Genomic DNA, 19,115 nt, shown 5'->3' with positions numbered 1-19,115 from the left:
ATAAAGCCAGAGAGGCAGCAGTGGCCGAATGATGCCAGACATTATACATCCCATTAAGGAGTTTATATTTTATTTCACATGCAAAGGGAATATATTAAAGCAATTTATTTAGTGACATGACTTGATATAGTTTATCTTTTTAAACCTTTTTTTTTTTTTTTTTTGACAGTGTCTCACTCTGTTGCCCAGGCAGGAGCGCAGTGGTGCCATCTCAGCTCACTGCAAGTTCCGCCTTCTGGGTCATGCCATTCTCCTGCCTCAGCCTCCCGAGTAGCTGGGACTACAGGCACCCCCCACCATGCCTGGCTAAATTTTTTTGTATTTTTAGTAGAGATGGGGTTTCAACATGTTAGCCAGCATGGTCTCGATCTCCTGACCTCGTGATCCGCCCGCCTCGGCCTCTCGAAGTGCTGGGATTGCAGGCATGAGCCACTGCGCCCGGCCAGCATTTTTATTTTGGCTGTGATGTGAAGAATTTAAGGGCAGGTAGGCAGTCTAGTATAGTAGTCAAGTGGATATTGTGGTAACGCTGCTGAGATGTGAGAGTAGCTAGGTTGGCGGTAGACATGAAGATAAATGCATTGAGTTGAAAGAAATTTTTGAAAGTAAAGTAAAGCAAAATTGTTGGTGAATTGGTTGTGGGGATTTTTAATATTTCTTTAAACTTGGCATGGTCACTTAAAGGTGATGGGAAGGCAGGCATGACAATTTCAAGATTCCATGTCTTACTTTCATTTCCTATTTTTAAATCAACTTTTCAGTTGAGATTTTCTTTTTTTTTCTTTAATAGGTTCATTGTCTTGGTGGAGAAATTGGAGCAGAAATCTGGGAACATCTCCTCGTCATGATCCGATGTCCCTTTTTGGCTCTTTCGGCTACCATAAGTAATCCTGAACATCTCACCGAGTAGGCATTAAGTTCCAATTTGGACAGAGTGTTTGTCTATTTTGAATGTTTGAATTTCATAATTTCTCAATGGGTTCTGAGGAGTTTCATAATTTTCTAGTGAATTTAATAGTTTATTTCTGGATCTTCAAGAAACTGCATCTCTCTACACCTCCTGGCCATTGCTGAGGAAAACCACCCTCTGTACAGAAAAATCACGGACTTCCCCACCCAGACCTGCAATTGAGTAGGAAATTTCCCCCATCCTGAAAATGACTCATCAGAAAAGATGTATTTTTGTGGTTTTTTTTTTTGTCCTCCACCAAGAAATAAAAAATAAAATGATATAGTAACACACTCAGCCATGGGGCCTGTGGTCCATTTTCCCACTTCGTTGAGATATTTAGAAAGATAGCAAATTCTTATTAGTTGAAAGCCCCATTTTATCTTGTCATTGAGCTTGATTTTTACCTACTGCTAGTGATTTTTTTTTACTTTACAATATTTACTTATTTACTGATAACAATCCTATAATACCTCCTATGTGCCCAGTAGTGTTCTAAGTGCTTTACGTGTAGTAATTTATTTTAAGTGCCCAGCAACCCTTATGATTTATGCTTACTTCCATTACTACTATTAAATAGTCACAATTCCAATATTACTACCATATTTCCATTTTAAAATATGGAAAACTAGGTACAGAAAGATGAAGTTATTCAACCAGGAGACACAGCTATTAGTAAGAAGGTTGGGATTTAATTTCAAGTAGTCTGGCTTCTGAGTCTATTCCCCTAAGTATAATTTATAAGGAACATGAAACTGTCTTTACTTAAACTACTTAATTTCACAGGAAGTAGTTCCATGTTCTGCCTAAATAATATGTACATTTATTTTTTAAGGTGGCTACAATCGGTAAAATGGTACTGGAAACAAGAAGACAAAATAATTGAAAATAATACTGCTTCTAAAAGACATGTGGGTCATCATGCTGGCTTTCCCAAAGACTACCTGCAAGTAAAACAGTCATATAAAGTTAGACTTGGTATGTTTGATATATTTCTATAAAGTTTGCCTTTTACTTTATTTTTTTAAAATCTACCATTATCTTGATCTTGATGCCTTTTACTTTAAATTTATTTCAGTGATTACATTTCCATTGATGTGGAAATTCTTGTTCTTCATTTTTAGTGCTCTATGGAGAGAGGTACAATGATCTAGAGAAGCATGTATGTTCAATAAAACATGATGACATCCATTTTGATCATTTTCACCCATGTGCTGCACTAACCACAGATCATGTAAGTAGTATTTTAGCCATATTTGTTCTGAGTAATATAAAATACTTGTATGTATTATAAATAAATGCTGCCTAACTGATATTTATCAGAATTATAGAATTACAGAATTATAGAAACTGATACTTTAACCTTAATTTAAAAAATAACAAGACTATTCTTTCTAATTCTCATTGGTTCTTCAACAATGCCTGAATACACAAAGATTAAAAACCACTACAAATTTAACCTGAATTTTTAGCTAATTTTATTTATTCTCAGATGTTTTCTTTGCCAATTTTTCTTCTTCTCAGCACCCATGTCTGTCTGTCTACCCCTCTGACACTAATTCTTCTCACAGTGCAGCCATACAATTATATGTGGACAATCCCTAGTACATAGAAAAATCAGATAAAAGACATTCTTGCTAACGTAGCAATCACGACATGCTTTTTTGGTGGTGAGCCACTAAGGTGAAGGTCTTAGGAGGATTTCAGCTGGGACACCGGGGTGTGAGTGAGGAAAGATTTCTTAATTTTTCTTGCATAGTTCTCTTCCTGTCTCATCCTACTCCCATAAATGGCCCATTTAAACTTCCTTTGGCTTTCAAAGTGATGATTAGTCAATAGTTTTGTCTTCCTTCTAAAACCTTAAATATATTCCAAATTCTGTCATGTTAAACATAATAGGACATCCATCATAAGATTGTTGTGATGATTAAAGAAGGTAAAATATGTAAAATTTTTAGAGCACAAAAGTCAACATAATTTGACACGAATATAATTAAACATAACTCTCAACTTTCTTTAAAGATAATTTTGATCTTTCCAAGTCTCTTTTGGCTTTCTTTTGGAAAAAGCTAAATGCATACCTCCTTAGCTTAACAACCGAGGTCATCCATGACCTGGCCCCAACGTCCTTTCCATTCATCCACTAGGGATATCTTACCTGGCAGCCCTTATGCTATGTATTGCTCTTGGAATATTTCAACCCAGATGCCAACTACCAGTTGTTCGGATCCTGTTCATCTTCCATAATTCTTCTAATGTGAAACTTTTTCCGAATTCTTCTCTAACTTTCTTAGCTAGATGTAATCTTTCTTCTCTTCATAATACCTTGTCTGTGTTTCTAATACGACACCAGTCATGATGAGCTTACTGCTTAAGTCGTTTACATGCATATAGTCTTTACTTACTAGAATAACTCTTTGAAGGCAAATTTTATGTCCTTCGTTTCCTAACAAACTGCTATGTATATAAAAGGTACTACATGTATGTTAAATAAGAACAGCCAACCTAAATTGAACACTTACTTCGTGTTCTAAAAATTCTGCGTTTTTAAACTCTCTTAACCATGACAACAATCTTATGATAGATGTCTTAATACTAGTCCCACTTTACAATGAGGAAAGTGAGGCATAGAGAACTGAACTAATTCAGTGTTCTTTCATTAAGTAAATGGTGGGGTCATGATGCAATCTCCAACAAGTTGGCTTCTAAAAGCTGGCTGGCTGATAGTAATTTTCTAATAGAATTTTGTTATGAAAACTTATCTCTTGTATGTCAATGGCCCAATCCAAATTCTAAATGAACCTAAAATATGGACAATATTCTTGTGACTTAACTCATACCCCAAACCTAGAATATGGATGATAACCCACATATAAAAAAAAGACACCTTATTCTATGTTTTTTTCTTTCTCCCTTCCCTCCCTTCCCCTCCCCTCCCCTCCCCTCCCCTTCCCTTCCCTTCCCTTCCCTCCTTCCCTCCCTCCCTCCTTCCTTCCCTCCTTCCCTCCCTTCTTTCCTTTAAGATATCCAGGAGTTATCTGACATTTTCATCATTACCTGGCATTTTAAAAACAGTATAGCATTTAAAAATTATTCTGTGTAGGATGGTTCAAGGCAGGTTATCTTTAAGCGGCAATGCATGTAGTGGTTTGGAGTACTTGCTGAAATTGTCATTTTGGTCCAAGTGCCTTTCGTCTATTTTCAGTAGCTATTAATGGAGTAACTGGAAAGCAATAGAACTGCTACAGTGTGCTGTGACCCCAGATGACTTCTGCAAAGGTCAAGCTGTTGTATGAGTCTTCTTTAGATGTCTAGACTTTTGTGGCAGGAATGCAGGATGAACATAAAGACTTAAGTATTAGTAAGTCTATTTTGACAGCTGTGTGTATAGCATGTGTTTATATAGGACATATCCTAAAGTAGCAGTGATAAAAACCAAGGAGGCCTTTCAACTGAGTAAATAATTCCTGGTCTTGTGTAGTCCATTTCAGATTAATATGGAAAAAATGGAGTGGCAAGAAAAAACATAATAAACTGTGGCAACATAAGAAGGGTCATCCACCTGGGTCTTTTCCTCTATAGTTGTAGTATAAAAATGATTTCAGGAGTAGGGCAGGATGAGTGAGCTGGTCTGAATCCAACCATGGTGAGGGATCGCCTTCAATCCATACATGGCTTGTTTCTGGCTAAGGACAGTGTCTTTGGCCTTTGGCCCAATTTTCATGCCACACAGGAACAGCTGCTGACTCCTGGAGTGCTATCAGCCCCAGAAAGTCCTTGAAAGAACTGCTGTCTATCTCTTTCTGCTCAGCATAGATCAATGCCTACCCTCACCTATGACATTAGGGACAATGTGGTTTACAAAAATAGCATCATGGTATAATACTATTGTGTTTATAAATAAAGAATGGTACAAATCTATGACCTTTTATTTCTCTTCATTTTCTGCCTAGACTCACTCAACTTTTGCAGGATCATTAGTCACTATGTAGTGGAGAACAACTGAATTGAATCCCCAGTATTTAGGCATAGGACTGTTAAACTGATTTAAAACATTAAGAACTATAAGGGATAATTAATCAATCATATTGATGGCTGTGTCATTAATCATATGCCAGGCATTTTACTAGGCCTGTTACATATGTTATCTAATATAATTCTCATAAAAATATCTATGTCACGGGCAGAATTATCCTTCATTTTAGAAATGAGGAAACTCAGACCTCTCTAAAAGGCTAAAGACTTAAGAACTCATAAGCATTCTAGCAACCAAAAACAGAAGATTTATATTTTAACATTATAATAAATCTTCGATTTATTGTATGTTTTTATTTTAGTTAGGTAGAGTAAGTAACCACTTTCAACTAATACCTAACAAGAGAGCAAGATGCCAACATTACAAAATAATAGGTGTTTTGTTCTATTTAGTATGTTGACATAATATAGTCCTTAGCATTTAGCTATTTTCAGTGCTCCAACTGAGATGTTAAATGATGATTCCGGGAATTGTTTTATGTTCTATAGTTTTAAAGGTCTGAAGAACATACGTTGATTTTGTTTGCTCTCACTGCAGTCTTTAGGGTGGAAGTAAAAATATTGTATTTTCATTCCTATATTATGGATGAGGAACTAGCATTTACAGGTGCAATTAGAACCAGATCTTCTGATTCAAACTCTTCTGTACTTTCCATTCTACCAAACGTCATCTCCAGTTTGTTTCAACTGTGTTGTGTTTGGAGTGGCTTTTTTAGCCTTGAAATTTGAAACCTGAATTTTAAAACCTATTAATAGCTATTTACGAAAACAAGTGCCCTATTGTCAAATTATTTTGGATAAATTTGCATGCTATATTTACTTCTTTGAGATTTAACATTTCCAGTGAGAAATCCCAAAGAATCCTATTTGATACAATACATATCATTTCTCCCTCCTTTTTCTTTTTTGAAGAATACTGTCTTAGCCCATTCATCAGGCTTCTATAACAAAAATATCACAAATTGGGAGGCTTTAGAAACAAAGATTTATTTTTCAGAATTCTGGAGGCTGGGAAGTCCAACGTCTAGGCACTGGGAGATTTGGTGTCTTGTGAGGGCCTGCTTTCTGGTTCACAGATAGCTGTCTTCTTGCCGTGCCCTCATATGGCAGAAGGTACAGGGGAGATCTCTGTGGTCTCTTTGATAACAGCATTAATCCCATTCATGAGGGTTCTTCCTTCATTACCTAATCATCTCCCAAAGGATTTGCCTCCAGATACCATCACATTGGGGATTTGGTTTCAATGTGTAAGTTTTGGGGGAAGACAAACATTCAGTCTATACTACATTCCTGTTAACATCTCAGAGAATATGTTTTTACATGCAAATGATTTGTAGCACTAGTGATTGAAACCAGTAGAAAATACTACAGTGAAACTTTTTGAGAACAGGAATTTTTTATTTCCACTTAAAAACATTTGTGGAAAAAATGAATGGCATACATTATTAAGAAGACTTAGAGCAGACTTGTCAGTGACCTTTGGGAGAAGTTTCTTGGAGTCTCGAAGGTGGTTTGAGAGCCTTTATCTTGAAGTTGACCCAGTTCTTATCTTGAAACATAAGCAAATAAGATTTTCCCGTTTTAGCCTGGCTTGGTACACTTAAAGTAAAGAATCACATTCTTAATTACATCAGTTTTGGTGTTAGCTGTAAGGTAGAGGTTATGTATTGTCTAAACTGAGTCCACAAACCTTTCAGCTTCCCATTGCTCTGATTTCAATTATGAAGTCATTTCAATTAGCACAATGAAAAGGTCTTAGGAAGTAATATTAAACATTTTTAGTGGGCTTTTGGCTTTTTTCCCGCTTTAGTGATTCAGTGACCTGTGTAGATAGTGTTTTGTTAGCATTTAGCACCTATCAGCATTTGAACATTTTAGTTTTTTGCCTTTCAGTGTCTTTGGGTTATGATAGTGACTGAGAGGCAAAGGATAAGACATAAAATAAAATAAAGAGTAAGAATTTAAATTTTATTTTAAACAGATTGAAAGGTATGGATTCCCTCCTGATCTTACCCTTTCACCTCGAGAAAGCATCCAGCTATATGATGCCATGTTTCAAATTTGGAAAAGTTGGCCCCGGGCCCAGGTAAATAATACTGATGCAATTAATCCTATTATAGAGGATGATAACATTGACAAACTCTCACCCTTTCTAATCACTTGCATCTAATCTTTTAAAATTATTAGTTGACTCTTCCTAAAATAAAAGTGCTTCTTCTCATATTTCTAATATTATCTGTTTGTTTTTTAATGGGTTTTAACTTGTATTTTATTTTAATTCCTGAGAATATTTCTTTTTTTTAATCTTTTCAACTTCTCAAACACTATCATATTTCAATCTTTTTACATCTTAGATTCATATTTCTTTTTATTACACTTGCTTCCCTTCTAAGTCCCAGCTGCCATTTGTTTTCATCTTTAACTTTGTTTTGCTTTGTATCCTCTCTTCTGAAGAGCTCATCCATCCTAGTAATGTTATGCATTGGAAGCCATGTGGAGATAAAAAGTTTAACCCTCTCTATGCTCAAGAAACTTGTAAGGCTGTTAAAGAGGTATATAATTGAGAAATACTTTTGGATTTTCTTGCATGATTGTACCCAATTTTGTAATATTTGTTTTCAAGGAACTGTGCCCAGAAAACTTCATTCATTTTAACAATAAATTAGTCATTAAAAAGATGGATGCTAGAAAATATGAAGAGAGTCTAAAGTCAGAATTAACAAGTTGGATTAAAAATGGCAACATAGAGGAGGTAATTTTCATACACTTTTTGGCCAAACTATATTTATATTGTTTTCTTGAGTTATATCATTCAGTTAATACCATTTTCTGATTTTTTTAATCCTCAATTTTTATTTTCAAATTTTAAGTTGAACACGAAGTCTAGTGATTCTGAGAAAGAATAAAAAGAGAAAGTAAACTGGTCTTTGTCTTATCCTCAGTGTCTTCTGAACCACGTGCCAGAGGCTACTGGTTTCTTCTAAATGGCATAGCAGATAAGAACAGAAGGTTCTCTATCCAAAGAGATGATATTGTTGATCCTTTAACAGTAGAGAGACTGAACTCACAGTAATAGTTTCCGAGAAGAATGTTTTACTCCTCTTTCTTTTTTGACTTGGAGTTTACTGTTCTTTTCTTATTATTATTTCAAGTTGTAGGAAGTATTTGGGTATTGAAACTTTTCCTGGAATTATATAAGTTACAGATATTTGTTTTAATAAGTTGATGGTATTCATATTTTGAAATTTGATTTATTGGCGCAGATTGCGGAATGACATATATTAGACTTTTCTCATTGGATTTTTTGTTCTGTAATACCTTAGTCTACTCCCATTCAAAAACATAATATAATTGAGTTACATTTTCTTCTAGCTATTTTGTCATTTACAAACCTTGAAAATATATTTGGATGTGATTTTTTGACATAATGTAGAAACTGATTCACACTTGCCCTCCTGTCATAGTGAAACCAGCATCATTTGCTGAAAACTTCTATTCCTGATTTGTATCGCCTTAAAAATTGCAGGTCAAATTGCATATGTGTGTGTGTGTATATATCACTGCCAATTTTTTGTTCTCTAGTGTATTGATTTGTATGTTTCTTTGATGGTTCTTTGCCTAATTTTATAATGTAGTTTCATAGGACTATTAAAAAAAAACCCAAAAACATATATTAGACAACTAAGAAAATATTTTAGCAAAAAGTAGTAATTTCTTTCTCATGCAGAACTTAAAATTGTTTTGTGTTCACTGCTACAGGCCAGAATGGTACTTCAGAATCTTAGTCCTGAAGCAGATTTGAGTCCAGAAAACATGATCACGAAGTTTCCGCTTCTAGTTGAAAAACTAAGGAAAATGGAGAAGTTACCTGCATTATTTTTTTTGTAAGTTATTTCATTTAATTTGGTTTTGCTTGTAATTGTATTAGACTCATTCCTTTAAGGCACGGGTCCCCAGCTTTCGGGCCACAGACCGTCACCGGCCCAGCCCATGGTCTCTTAGGAGCTGGGCCACAGAGCAGAAGGTGAGTGGTGGGCCAGCGAGCACTGCTGCCTGAGCTCCACTTCCGGTCAGATCGACCCTATTGTGAACTGCACATCTGAGGGATCTAGGTTGCACAGTCCTTATGAGAATCTAACGAATGTCTGGTGATCTGAGGTGGAGCAATTTCATCCCGAAACCATCCCCCCCAACCAGTCCCTGTGTACCACTTTCCCACCGCCACCCACCGCCAAGTTGTTTTCCATGAAACCAGTCCCTGGTGCCAAAAAGGTTGGGGACCGCTGTTTTAAGGTGAGGGGAGTTATACAAACTTTCCTATTGTAGTGCAGTGTTCATTACTGTTTCTGGGGCCCATTGGTTATTTGAATGCATATGTTTTGTTTAAAAATACAACTTTCTAGTTCAATTATTATATTTGTGTTTGTGCTATTATGAATGACCATCTTTATGTAGTTTGCTACTCTATGTTTGTTTTCTTTCTACTGTAAACTATTGTTTTTTATTTAGCCTTGTTAATTTTTAATGCATACCTAGGGTCTTTGCAAAACAAATTGAATGTGTATGCGCACAAGTATCCCACATAAAACTAAAGTATCTTCACAATATACTACTTATTGACAGTGTATTTTATTATATTTAATTTATAGTAATGAGAACTGTGATCCAGATATGCTGATATCTTTCTAAATTTTATATAGTATAAAATAGCTTAAAATTGAACAAAATAGTGCAATTTCATTGGATATCAAAGTATAATTTATTAAATGGATAACATACTAGATCCTGGATTAACTTTGATAAAATAGTTTGGGACTAGAACACAATACTCTATTTACTTTGGATAATTTCAAACTACACTTAAGCCATGGAAGCTGAAGTAAATAAATCCAGAGTCTTGGTTAGGCGGAAAAGTTTAATGAAACTTGCTGACATGTAAACAGACATATAGGAATGAATCATTGATGATATATTTCTGAAATTACGATGATGGGTGAATGTAAGATTGTGTTTGGAAATTTGGGGGATTGCAATAATATTACTCCTTTTATCTTTGTTGTTGGGATAAGGAAAATACATTTCTGCACTGCCAAAGATTTACAAAGCTCACCTGTCTCACTTTCAAGTGTGGCTATAGGTCGTAATTAGAAACAAAAGTAATTCTGTACCTCTGGGATATTTCTGAAAGCCTCACTACAAAACAGAAACTGAAAAATAGCTGTTTATTATTCATACCTTCATACAAATATAAGGGAGGCAAAATTTTACTTCTACCACCTTAGGCTTTTTAACCTGGGCTTGAGAATTAAGCTGATACAAGACAAATCAATAGAAAAGCATGCACATGTATGTAGTATGTTTTATATGGTGCAGAAGGCTTCATAAGGAGATGAAGACCCAAAGATGCAGTTAGAGTTGGACACTTACATAGTGAATTGGACAAAGAGTGGTAAATTGTGAAAAATGTGACAAAGTAAAGGGGCGTAGGCTAGGGTAACTTGGGTACAGATGTGACTAGGAAGGTAAGAGTTAGTTTAACAAGGTTTGTTAGTATAGATTTCCCTTGGCTTCAAGTTCCCATCTTTGAAGATAGGAGTGTTACTCTCCTTCTGGTATAAAATCATTTTTGATGGGCGTTTAATCTGCTACTTTTAAGAAAAAGAAAGAAGATCAGAGTGATCTTCTTGACCCTGCTGTTTTTTCTAGTGCTTTCAACTCAAAATAGTTAATATGCCAGAGTGGTATATTTTGGGAGTAGCATGTTCCAAAATCCTTCACATACTTAAAATATTTTAAAACTAAAATATTTCACAAAACATCAAAAGTTTAATTCTACTTGAAGAATTGAAGCTTGGCATGTTTACATGACTCTTGAATTCTCTACAGAATAAACTGTGAACATCCTTGGTCTTACACAATTTGATTTAGTGCTAAGTAGCCCCAGATCATCAAGAGATCTGAGGATTTGTCTGGGCTCAAGTTTTACCTCTAGGAGCTTTTCGAATAGTAATGTACCCTTAAGCCTTCTGCAGTCTGATCTCTTAAAAAAAAAATACATGGAGCATATTCAGTGTTTGATGGCAATGGCAGTGTGTGCTTAAGGGCACACACTTCATGGCCAGGCCCAAACTTGGATCCCGCCTCTGCGCCCATGAACTGTGTTATTTCTGGACAGCTACTTAATGACTTTAAGCCTTAATTTCCTTATTTGCAAAATGAGATGATCACAGTAATAATGCATTGGATTGGGGTGAGAATTAAATAAACCTAAGTTATGAAAGCACTTAGCACAGTGCTACAAAAATGTTATTGAATAAGGTCTAATCTCTAGGCCGCATTCATTCTCGTAAAAGTTGCGATACCAGGATGATCCCTTTTTGTCAGATCCAAACAGACTAGAGCTGAGAGAGCATGAAGGCGGGGTGTTCATGCTTGTATGTCTGAGATAAGCTGTCTCAAGGACTTTCTAAAATAATCCCACAGGCAGTTCTTTCTTTAGGGCTACAGCAATTCAGATAAGATGCCCTTGAAAGAACACCACCCAGTAATGGCATTTCCACCGATAAATTGATGCCAGCTCTGGTTTTGCGTCTCTAACACCAATGAACTATGTTTCTAAGCAGCTTATGTAAACTTTACCTTTTGCCAATACAAGCTTCCTTTTATCTTTGTCCCTTCAGACACATGTATGGCTTGCCATAGCTGTGTATCTTGGGTTATAATTCTCATTTCTAATTCTAAATATAGTCAACATATTTGGAGATATTTTTTCTTTGGTTTTGTTTTGATTGACATAATATGTAGGTTATCCGAGAGATTTAAGAGGCAACATTATTTCCAAGTGATCTTTGAACTTTATTTCCAAGAGTTTTTTTTTTTTTAAATGAAGTACTATGATGAAAGTGACACTATTTTAAAAAGTAATATATTCCTAGGCCCCAGTAATTCCTAGGCCCGTTAATGTAAAAAGAGAAGCAACATATGTCAGTTAAAAACAGGGTTTGAGAACAGAGGCCTGCAGGCCAGACTCTGCCACATATAAGCCGTGGGTTCTTGGGCAGGCCACTTAATCTTTTTGTGTCTCAATTTTTTTCATCTGGAAATAAGGATATTAATAGAGATATTAATAGTGCCTTCTTCATATGATTGTTGTGAGTACTAAATGAGTTAATATACTGAAGTCACTGAGAATAATGCCGACAACTGTATATAATTTTTTTTAAGGGGGATGGAGTTTCACTCTGTCACCCAGGGCTGGAGTTCAGTGGTGCAATCTCAGCTCACTGCAACCTCCACCTCCCAGGTTCAACCAATTCTCCTGCCTCAGCCTCCCGAGCTGGGATTACAAGCATGTGCCACCACGCCCGACTAATTTTTGTATTCTGTGTCACCGTGTTGTCCAGGCTGGTCTTGAACCCTTGACTTCAGGTGATCCACCTGCCTCAGCCTCCCAAAGTGCTGAGATTACAGCCGTGAGCCACCATGCTCGGTCAGCTGTATATAACTTAAATGTTTACTGCTATTATTATTTTATTGTCTACTATATGAAATTTCTTGTCATGTGGCATAGACTGTCACTTTTAAAATTCTTACTTCACCAGTGTGCCAGTTTATGTACTGTTCACTAGCTAAACACATTTCCTTTTGATGTTCGCTCTATAAAAACTTTAGAAAGGCCCTTTGCTTCACAGCATAGATTTAAAAAGCTTTATTATACAAACCAGACCTATGACTTGCTATAATAAGCTATAAGCTATGGTTAGTATAGTGACAATAGCTATTGGCTACTTGCAGCCACAGCATTTTGCCACCAAGAAACAATGGGGAAATAAGACCTCCCTGGGCTTTTCAGTGCTCCTGTAAAAAGCCCTAGCTTCCTGACACAGGGAAATGCATGTGGAATAAACATAGGAAATGTTTGCCTTTACTTCCTCTAGAAACATTTTACTCTTCATGTATCAGGAGAATTTGATCTGTAGCCATTTGTCTATAAATGTCTTTACCAATTTGTAGCTAATTGCTCAGATCTGAGAAGGCCAACTGTGTACAACCTAGACCAGGTTGCTGGATTAAACCCCAGGGTGCCAGGAAGTATGGATCACTATATTCCTAGGTACATTTAAAGAACTATAAAGCCCAGAGCTTAGAGACATTTCTGCATTGCAAAGTCCAGCAACACCTAGGGTTTTTTCTTTTGGAAAGTATCATAGGTTCTCACCTTCTACCAAAAGAACAATTTTTTTTTTGATTAATCTTTTTTTTCTCATTTTTAGAGAAGGGTGGTGATGGGGATAGCTATCTGTCTTCTGTATATAAATGGAGATAAATGGAGAAAAACCATTGTTCTCTGTTCCTTGCTTATGGGATATTTGACTGCTATTAGAGGGAAAATTTCCACGAGTTCTCATTGCATTGTCCCAGGGGTAATGCCTGTGTGGCGGAGTGGGTGAGGGGACTGGGGTCGGGGGAGAGAGAAGGGGAGGGCCGGCAACACTATTTACTATAAGGTGGTTAATAAGGAGTCGGCTGATTCGGAACACCTGATGTGCACATTCTGGATAACATTTATAAAGGTGGGTATTAAAAACCCAACAGGGGATGATAGCAGTAGATGGAAATATGATTTTGAATTGTATTTATGATGTTATTTTCAAGGCGCACATTCTTTTTATTTCCAGGTTCAAGTTAGGAGCTGTAGAAGACGCAGCCAAAAATGTGAGCACTTCCCTAAAGAAAAAGCAGGAGACAAAAAGGCCTCCCAAAGCTGATAAAGAAGCCCATGTCATGGCTAACAAACTTCGAAAAGTTAAAAAATCCATAGAGAAACAAAAGATCTTGTAAGTAGTTAACTAAAAAATTGACAAGTAGAGGGTTAAAATACTCCCCAAATCCCAGTAGGAAACATAAATTGAATATGTTCTATAAATAAGTTCTAGTTGTTGCTTGGACTTATTTCTAAATTGAGTACATTTGGGTGAGAGAATGGGGTAAAGATGAGTGACCATAATTGTACATTCATTCCTTAATTGCATCGATCAGTCTCATTTAGGACTTGGGAGAGGTAGAACCACAGCCTGTCAGCCTAGGTAGATTTTATAACCTGACGTAATCATCCTACACAATAAGCACATCTTTGACACATAATATGAACTCTGGCTGTCACTTAGTCCTCAGAAGGTTTAAATATAGACTACACACTTTGTCTTTGGTCATGACAAAGAAGTCTCACTAATATACCATCACAGTTTTATGAGTGATCATAAAAAGAACTTGAGAATGGATGGAAATACTGATTTGATGCTTGGAAAGACTTAGCTAATGTGACTTCTCTTTCTTGCTCTCAATGTCTAATTCTGTCAACTCTAGGGCCAAAATGTTTATCCCCTCTCTATGATCTTCTCCATCTTAAGTAACTTCCTGGCTTAGAAGCTCCTCATATCTTGCCTGGATGATCACAGAGGTCTTTTTTTTTTTTTTGGATTTCAGAGCCTTGAGGTTCACCACTCTCCAATCTAGTCAACAAATGATCTTGCACACATTTGAATTGATTAAATTATCCCATGCTCAGTGTTCTTCCTTCACCCTTGCTTAGCTGATGAAGTCTAAACTTCTTGACCATTATGCCGAAATGTTTTGGTATTTGCCTTAACTCTATCAGTCTCACTTCCTACCACTCTCCTCTATCAATACTCAATATTTATGATTCTCCTCACATGACTTACTTTTCTACCTCTTCCTTTCCATGAACTGACCCGTGTGCCTTGAGTGCCCTCCTTCCTGATTGCTCCCAAAGCTTGTACTCATAATTTTTGGTATCTCATCTCCAAATCTTTCCCTGATTCCTGCAGTTAGTCTTTCTACCCTCTCTCCTATGTTCTTCTACACTTTCAATAGCTAGTAGATCAATTATTGTAATATATTGTTGTTTGTATGTATTTCTTTTTCCTAAATTTTAAGTTCCTTTACAACAGGAACCATGTATTTTTCTTTTTATGTCTTCATTGCTTAGCACATTACCTGGCCGGTAATATTATTCCATGAATATATTTGAATGAATGAAAGATATTTCTCTCCAAGTTGAAACAACTTTTAGAGCATCTCTGATTTAGGTTTTCCAAATTCCAGAGCAAACTAGAATTTGCTGCTGAACCTTCTGCTTATATTTCCTCTACCTATTTTTCTGTTTCCTTAGAAGTGTGGGAGGTGAAAACCCAGGGGTAGCATAGGAGGTGTAAGCCTTCTTAGCAACTGATCCTCAACAACCTTTCCTGAGGGCACCAGGAGCCACATTTCAGGTTAGATTAGTGACCAACAATTCAAGTTATAAAAATAAAGTGTGATTTAATGTGTTATTCATCACCATACTGGGGGTGAGGGGGCCTTTAGATAGTCCCACTCTGGCCTCTTCCATCTGCATCCATTCCCATGAAGCAAGGGGCCAGTGGAGCTAAGGAGAAGTGCCCATCCAGAGCTCATTCTCACCCTTGAATTCCAGGTTATTATGGAGCTATATTTGTCAAGGTAGGTGGATAGAATTTATTTCATTTAACAGTTTATTACTTTGACTAAAAACTTAAAGTGAGGCAATAATATGTGGAGCTTTGCCACATGCTCTGCAAATTTTAGGGCCAGGCCCTTCTATAGTCAAGGCATTCTCCCCTGAGTTAAGGGTAACGTTAGTTAACACATAACGATGAAATACAAGTGAGCACATCTTCTCATATTTACAATTTTCTTCCATGCACAGTTAAGAGAAAAATTTAAAAAATCAAATAAGTGGTAATTGATTTGGGTGCATGTTACATTGAGGGGTGATGGATGGACAACACAGTATGATGATACAATAGACTAAGCCAGGGTTTATGGAGGGGTCTTCTAGGTCAGATTCCCTAGTAGCATACGCTGAGATGAGGATGTCTGTGGAAGGGATTTATTGAAGATGTGTGCTCATGAGGGACCTATAAGAAAATGAATGAAACAAGAAAGGGAAGGTGAAGAAAAGCGAAAATGTGGCTTCTGCTAGAAGATAGCCTGATTCTAACCCTACTGGGAATGCTGGGGCACCAGAGAATTGCCCCACCTTGAGTCAAGAGGGCTGATTTTTATACTTCGTATCAGTCAGACTTTGGGTGTGGGCTATTTCCCATCCCCAGGAGAGGTTGTCACCGCCCAGGCATCTCCAGGAGGCCCCTGTCAGTTTAGAGCAATTCTCCAGGGAATGGTGCAGCTGAGAGCCTTAGCAACCAAACTCAGAGCAGCTGTAGCATCCACTACAAGGAGGGAAGGAGAAGGACTAGAATTGGCAATGTGGAGCAAGGAGAACGCCTGCCTTACCTCCGAGCCTAGGGTCATGAAGGCCAAGGAAGAAAAAATGATCATCACTTTAGCAAGGAGAAACAGAGTTATCTCAGGAGAACCGGGTATGGCAAGACTACAGCCAGAAGGAAAGGGAACATCCCAGAAAATATCAATATGTGATAGAATTTTCTCATGGTGGATCATAACATCCAGAGGCTGAAGAGGAAGGAAATTAGAGGAAGACTGAGTTATTAAAGATGCACAGCAGGCCGGGCACAGTGGCTCACACCTGTAATCCCAGCACTTTTTGGGAGGCCGAGGCAGGCAGACCACGAGGTCAGGAGTTCAAGACCAGCCTGGCCAACATGGTGAAACCCCGTCTCTACTGAAGATACAAAAATTAGCCAGGTGCAGTGGTGGACACCTGCAATCCAAGCTACTCAGGAGGCTGAGGCAGGAGAATTGCTTGAACCCAAGAAGTGGAGGTTGCAGTGAGCCAACATCACACCATTGCACTCCAGCCTGGGTGACAGAGAAAGACTCCATCTCGAAAATAAAATAAAATAAGAAAAATAAAGATGCACAGCAGTGGAAGTCTGGGTGAGAAGACTGATTTGGGAAGTCTTGGGCATCCTCTGGTGGCCAAATCAATTAATTACTTCATTCATTATTTACAATTTCATTAATTAAAATTTTATTTTTATGAACAGAGATGAAAAGAGCCAGAAAAAAAACAGAAATGTGGATCAAAGCCTAATACATGAGGCTGAACATGATAATCTGCTGAAGTGTCTAGAGAAGAACCTAGAAATCCCACAGGACTGCACATATGCTGATCAAAAAGCAGTGGACACCGAGGTCAGCACTTACAACGTGACCGTTCTCCAGACTATTTCATTTGTCAGCCATAGCTTCTTAGTTGTAGACAATGTTTGATAAGATATATGCATAATATAATACATAATTAATACAATCCCTACCAAAGGAGAAATCTCCTTTAGCTACATATCAGTCTTGAAGGCTTTGCAGTGCATATCCAAAAAAGGACATTATAGTCTAAGCCAGCGTTTGTGGAGGAGTCTCCTAGGTCAAATTCCCTAGTAGCACACACTGAGATGAGGATACCTGTGGAGGAGACTTAGGATTTGTAGATTATTTCTTGCTTGTTAACAGTTCACCTCTGAAAATGTCTACCATTTCATTATTTCTTTCTATTACATTGTTTCCACAGGCTGAATTCTAGACTTCAATTTCATATGCTTCATTTGAAAATTTGGGTGCATGTGGTCCAATACACTTTAAATAATATTCACAGAATTTCTCAAAATCAGGGGCTTTTTACATTATAGCCAAAACACCAAAGAGGCATTGGAATATCTAAAACTGGTATGCAGAAACCTTTTAAAATGCAAATTACTCATGCTTATGGTAAACAAATTTGAAGGTACATATTAGTAATAATAAAAGCAATGTCATCACTCATAAGTACTCACTGCCCTTCCAGACCAACCTTTTATCTCATTTCCCTGTGACTATACACATACAAACTTACATACATTTTGTGTGTGTGTATATACATATACGTATACACACACACATATTCATTCTATTGTGCACCTTCTTTTGTAAGCTTCATGGTGTCTTATTTTTTATAACCATGTATTTAGATCATCATTTTAATGAATCCTTGATATTCTGTTGTATGAGTGAATACATAATTGAAGTAACCACTAACCAGCCTTTTGCTTTTCGAAGCTTTTTTTTTGTCCCTCTTTGTCCCACAAAGATAAGCAGTGTTTATCTTTGTCCATCTATCTCTGGACACAACTGTATTTCTTCTTTAAGACCTGGGTATTTTTAAGGCCATTTGTGCTCAGTTTCAATGGGAAGTAGGCATTTCCGGACCACGTAGGGTAAGGAACCTACTCTGCCTTCTTGGAGAAGTCTCTGTGTTGGGGAAAACTCCTAAGGCTCCAATAGCCAACTGATAACCCTCAGGCAAGAGCAGTCATGCACTCACCGCTGCTGGGTGTTTCATCTGCTACTTTGTCAAAATTTTCTGCCCCAGAAGTGGAGTAAGAGAGGTTAAGATAGTCTGTCCAAAGAAGTGGGAAGATTTTTCTTGTAGTTACTGTTGCTGCCATAAAATGTTCTTTGTATTCATGTAGAGTCAATTTCAAATAGTTGCCTCATTTAGCCAAATTATTACATAGTATGCCTGTTATTTTCATTTAGACATTTTTAATTATAATTAAAATTAAATCATAATCCCTAAATGTCTTGCTTCTTTTAGACTTTGCAGAAGGTATTTGGTCGAGTAAAATTTGAAAGAAAAGGTGAAGAATTGAAAGCCTTGGCAGAAAGGGGTATTGGATATCATCACAGTGCTATGAGTTTCAAAGAAAAACAATTAGTTGAAATCCTCTTTAGGAAAGGATTTCTTAGGGTAGGTAAATGTTCTTTATTCTAAAAATTGAAATTGTGACTGTTTCAAGCTGAATGTTCAGGAAAAGTAAAGAATACAACCACCATTTTTCTTTTTTTCTCATGTAATTGTCTTTTAAAAAAATAAGTTGGCCGGGCACAATGGGTCATACCTATAATCCTAGCACTTTGGGAGGCCAAGGCGGGCAGATCACCCGAGGTCAGAAGTTCAAGACCAGCCTGGCCAACATGGTGAAACCTGCCTCTACTAAAAATACAAAAATTAGCCGGGCGTGGTGGCAGGTGCCTGTAATCCCAGCTACTCAGGAGGTTGAGGAAGGAGAATCGCTTGAACCTGGGAGGCAGAGGTTGCAGTGAGCCGAGATCATGCCATCACACTCCAGCCTGG

The 19,115-nt window shown here is 37.1% G+C and overlaps 1 protein-coding gene across 1 annotated transcript in view; it reads left to right on the top strand.

The window, feature by feature from the left end:
* The window catches only part of DDX60 (DExD/H-box helicase 60), a 103,576-nt gene that overhangs the window by 50,445 nt on the left and 34,016 nt on the right, over nucleotides 1-19,115 (top strand). Inside the window, exons 20-28 of the mRNA XM_025385416.1 lie at nucleotides 791-906; nucleotides 1,785-1,927; nucleotides 2,074-2,183; nucleotides 6,966-7,070; nucleotides 7,608-7,736; nucleotides 8,744-8,868; nucleotides 13,663-13,821; nucleotides 16,993-17,140; nucleotides 18,576-18,728. Of these exons, the coding sequence (XP_025241201.1) occupies nucleotides 791-906; nucleotides 1,785-1,927; nucleotides 2,074-2,183; nucleotides 6,966-7,070; nucleotides 7,608-7,736; nucleotides 8,744-8,868; nucleotides 13,663-13,821; nucleotides 16,993-17,140; nucleotides 18,576-18,728 (1,188 nt within the window). The remainder of the gene's footprint in view (nucleotides 1-790; nucleotides 907-1,784; nucleotides 1,928-2,073; nucleotides 2,184-6,965; nucleotides 7,071-7,607; nucleotides 7,737-8,743; nucleotides 8,869-13,662; nucleotides 13,822-16,992; nucleotides 17,141-18,575; nucleotides 18,729-19,115) is intronic.

This window comes from Theropithecus gelada, chromosome 5 (genome assembly GCF_003255815.1).
Source record: "Theropithecus gelada isolate Dixy chromosome 5, Tgel_1.0, whole genome shotgun sequence".
NCBI classification, from domain to species: domain Eukaryota; kingdom Metazoa; phylum Chordata; class Mammalia; order Primates; family Cercopithecidae; genus Theropithecus; species Theropithecus gelada.
This window is presented reverse-complemented; position numbering and strand designations above follow the sequence as displayed.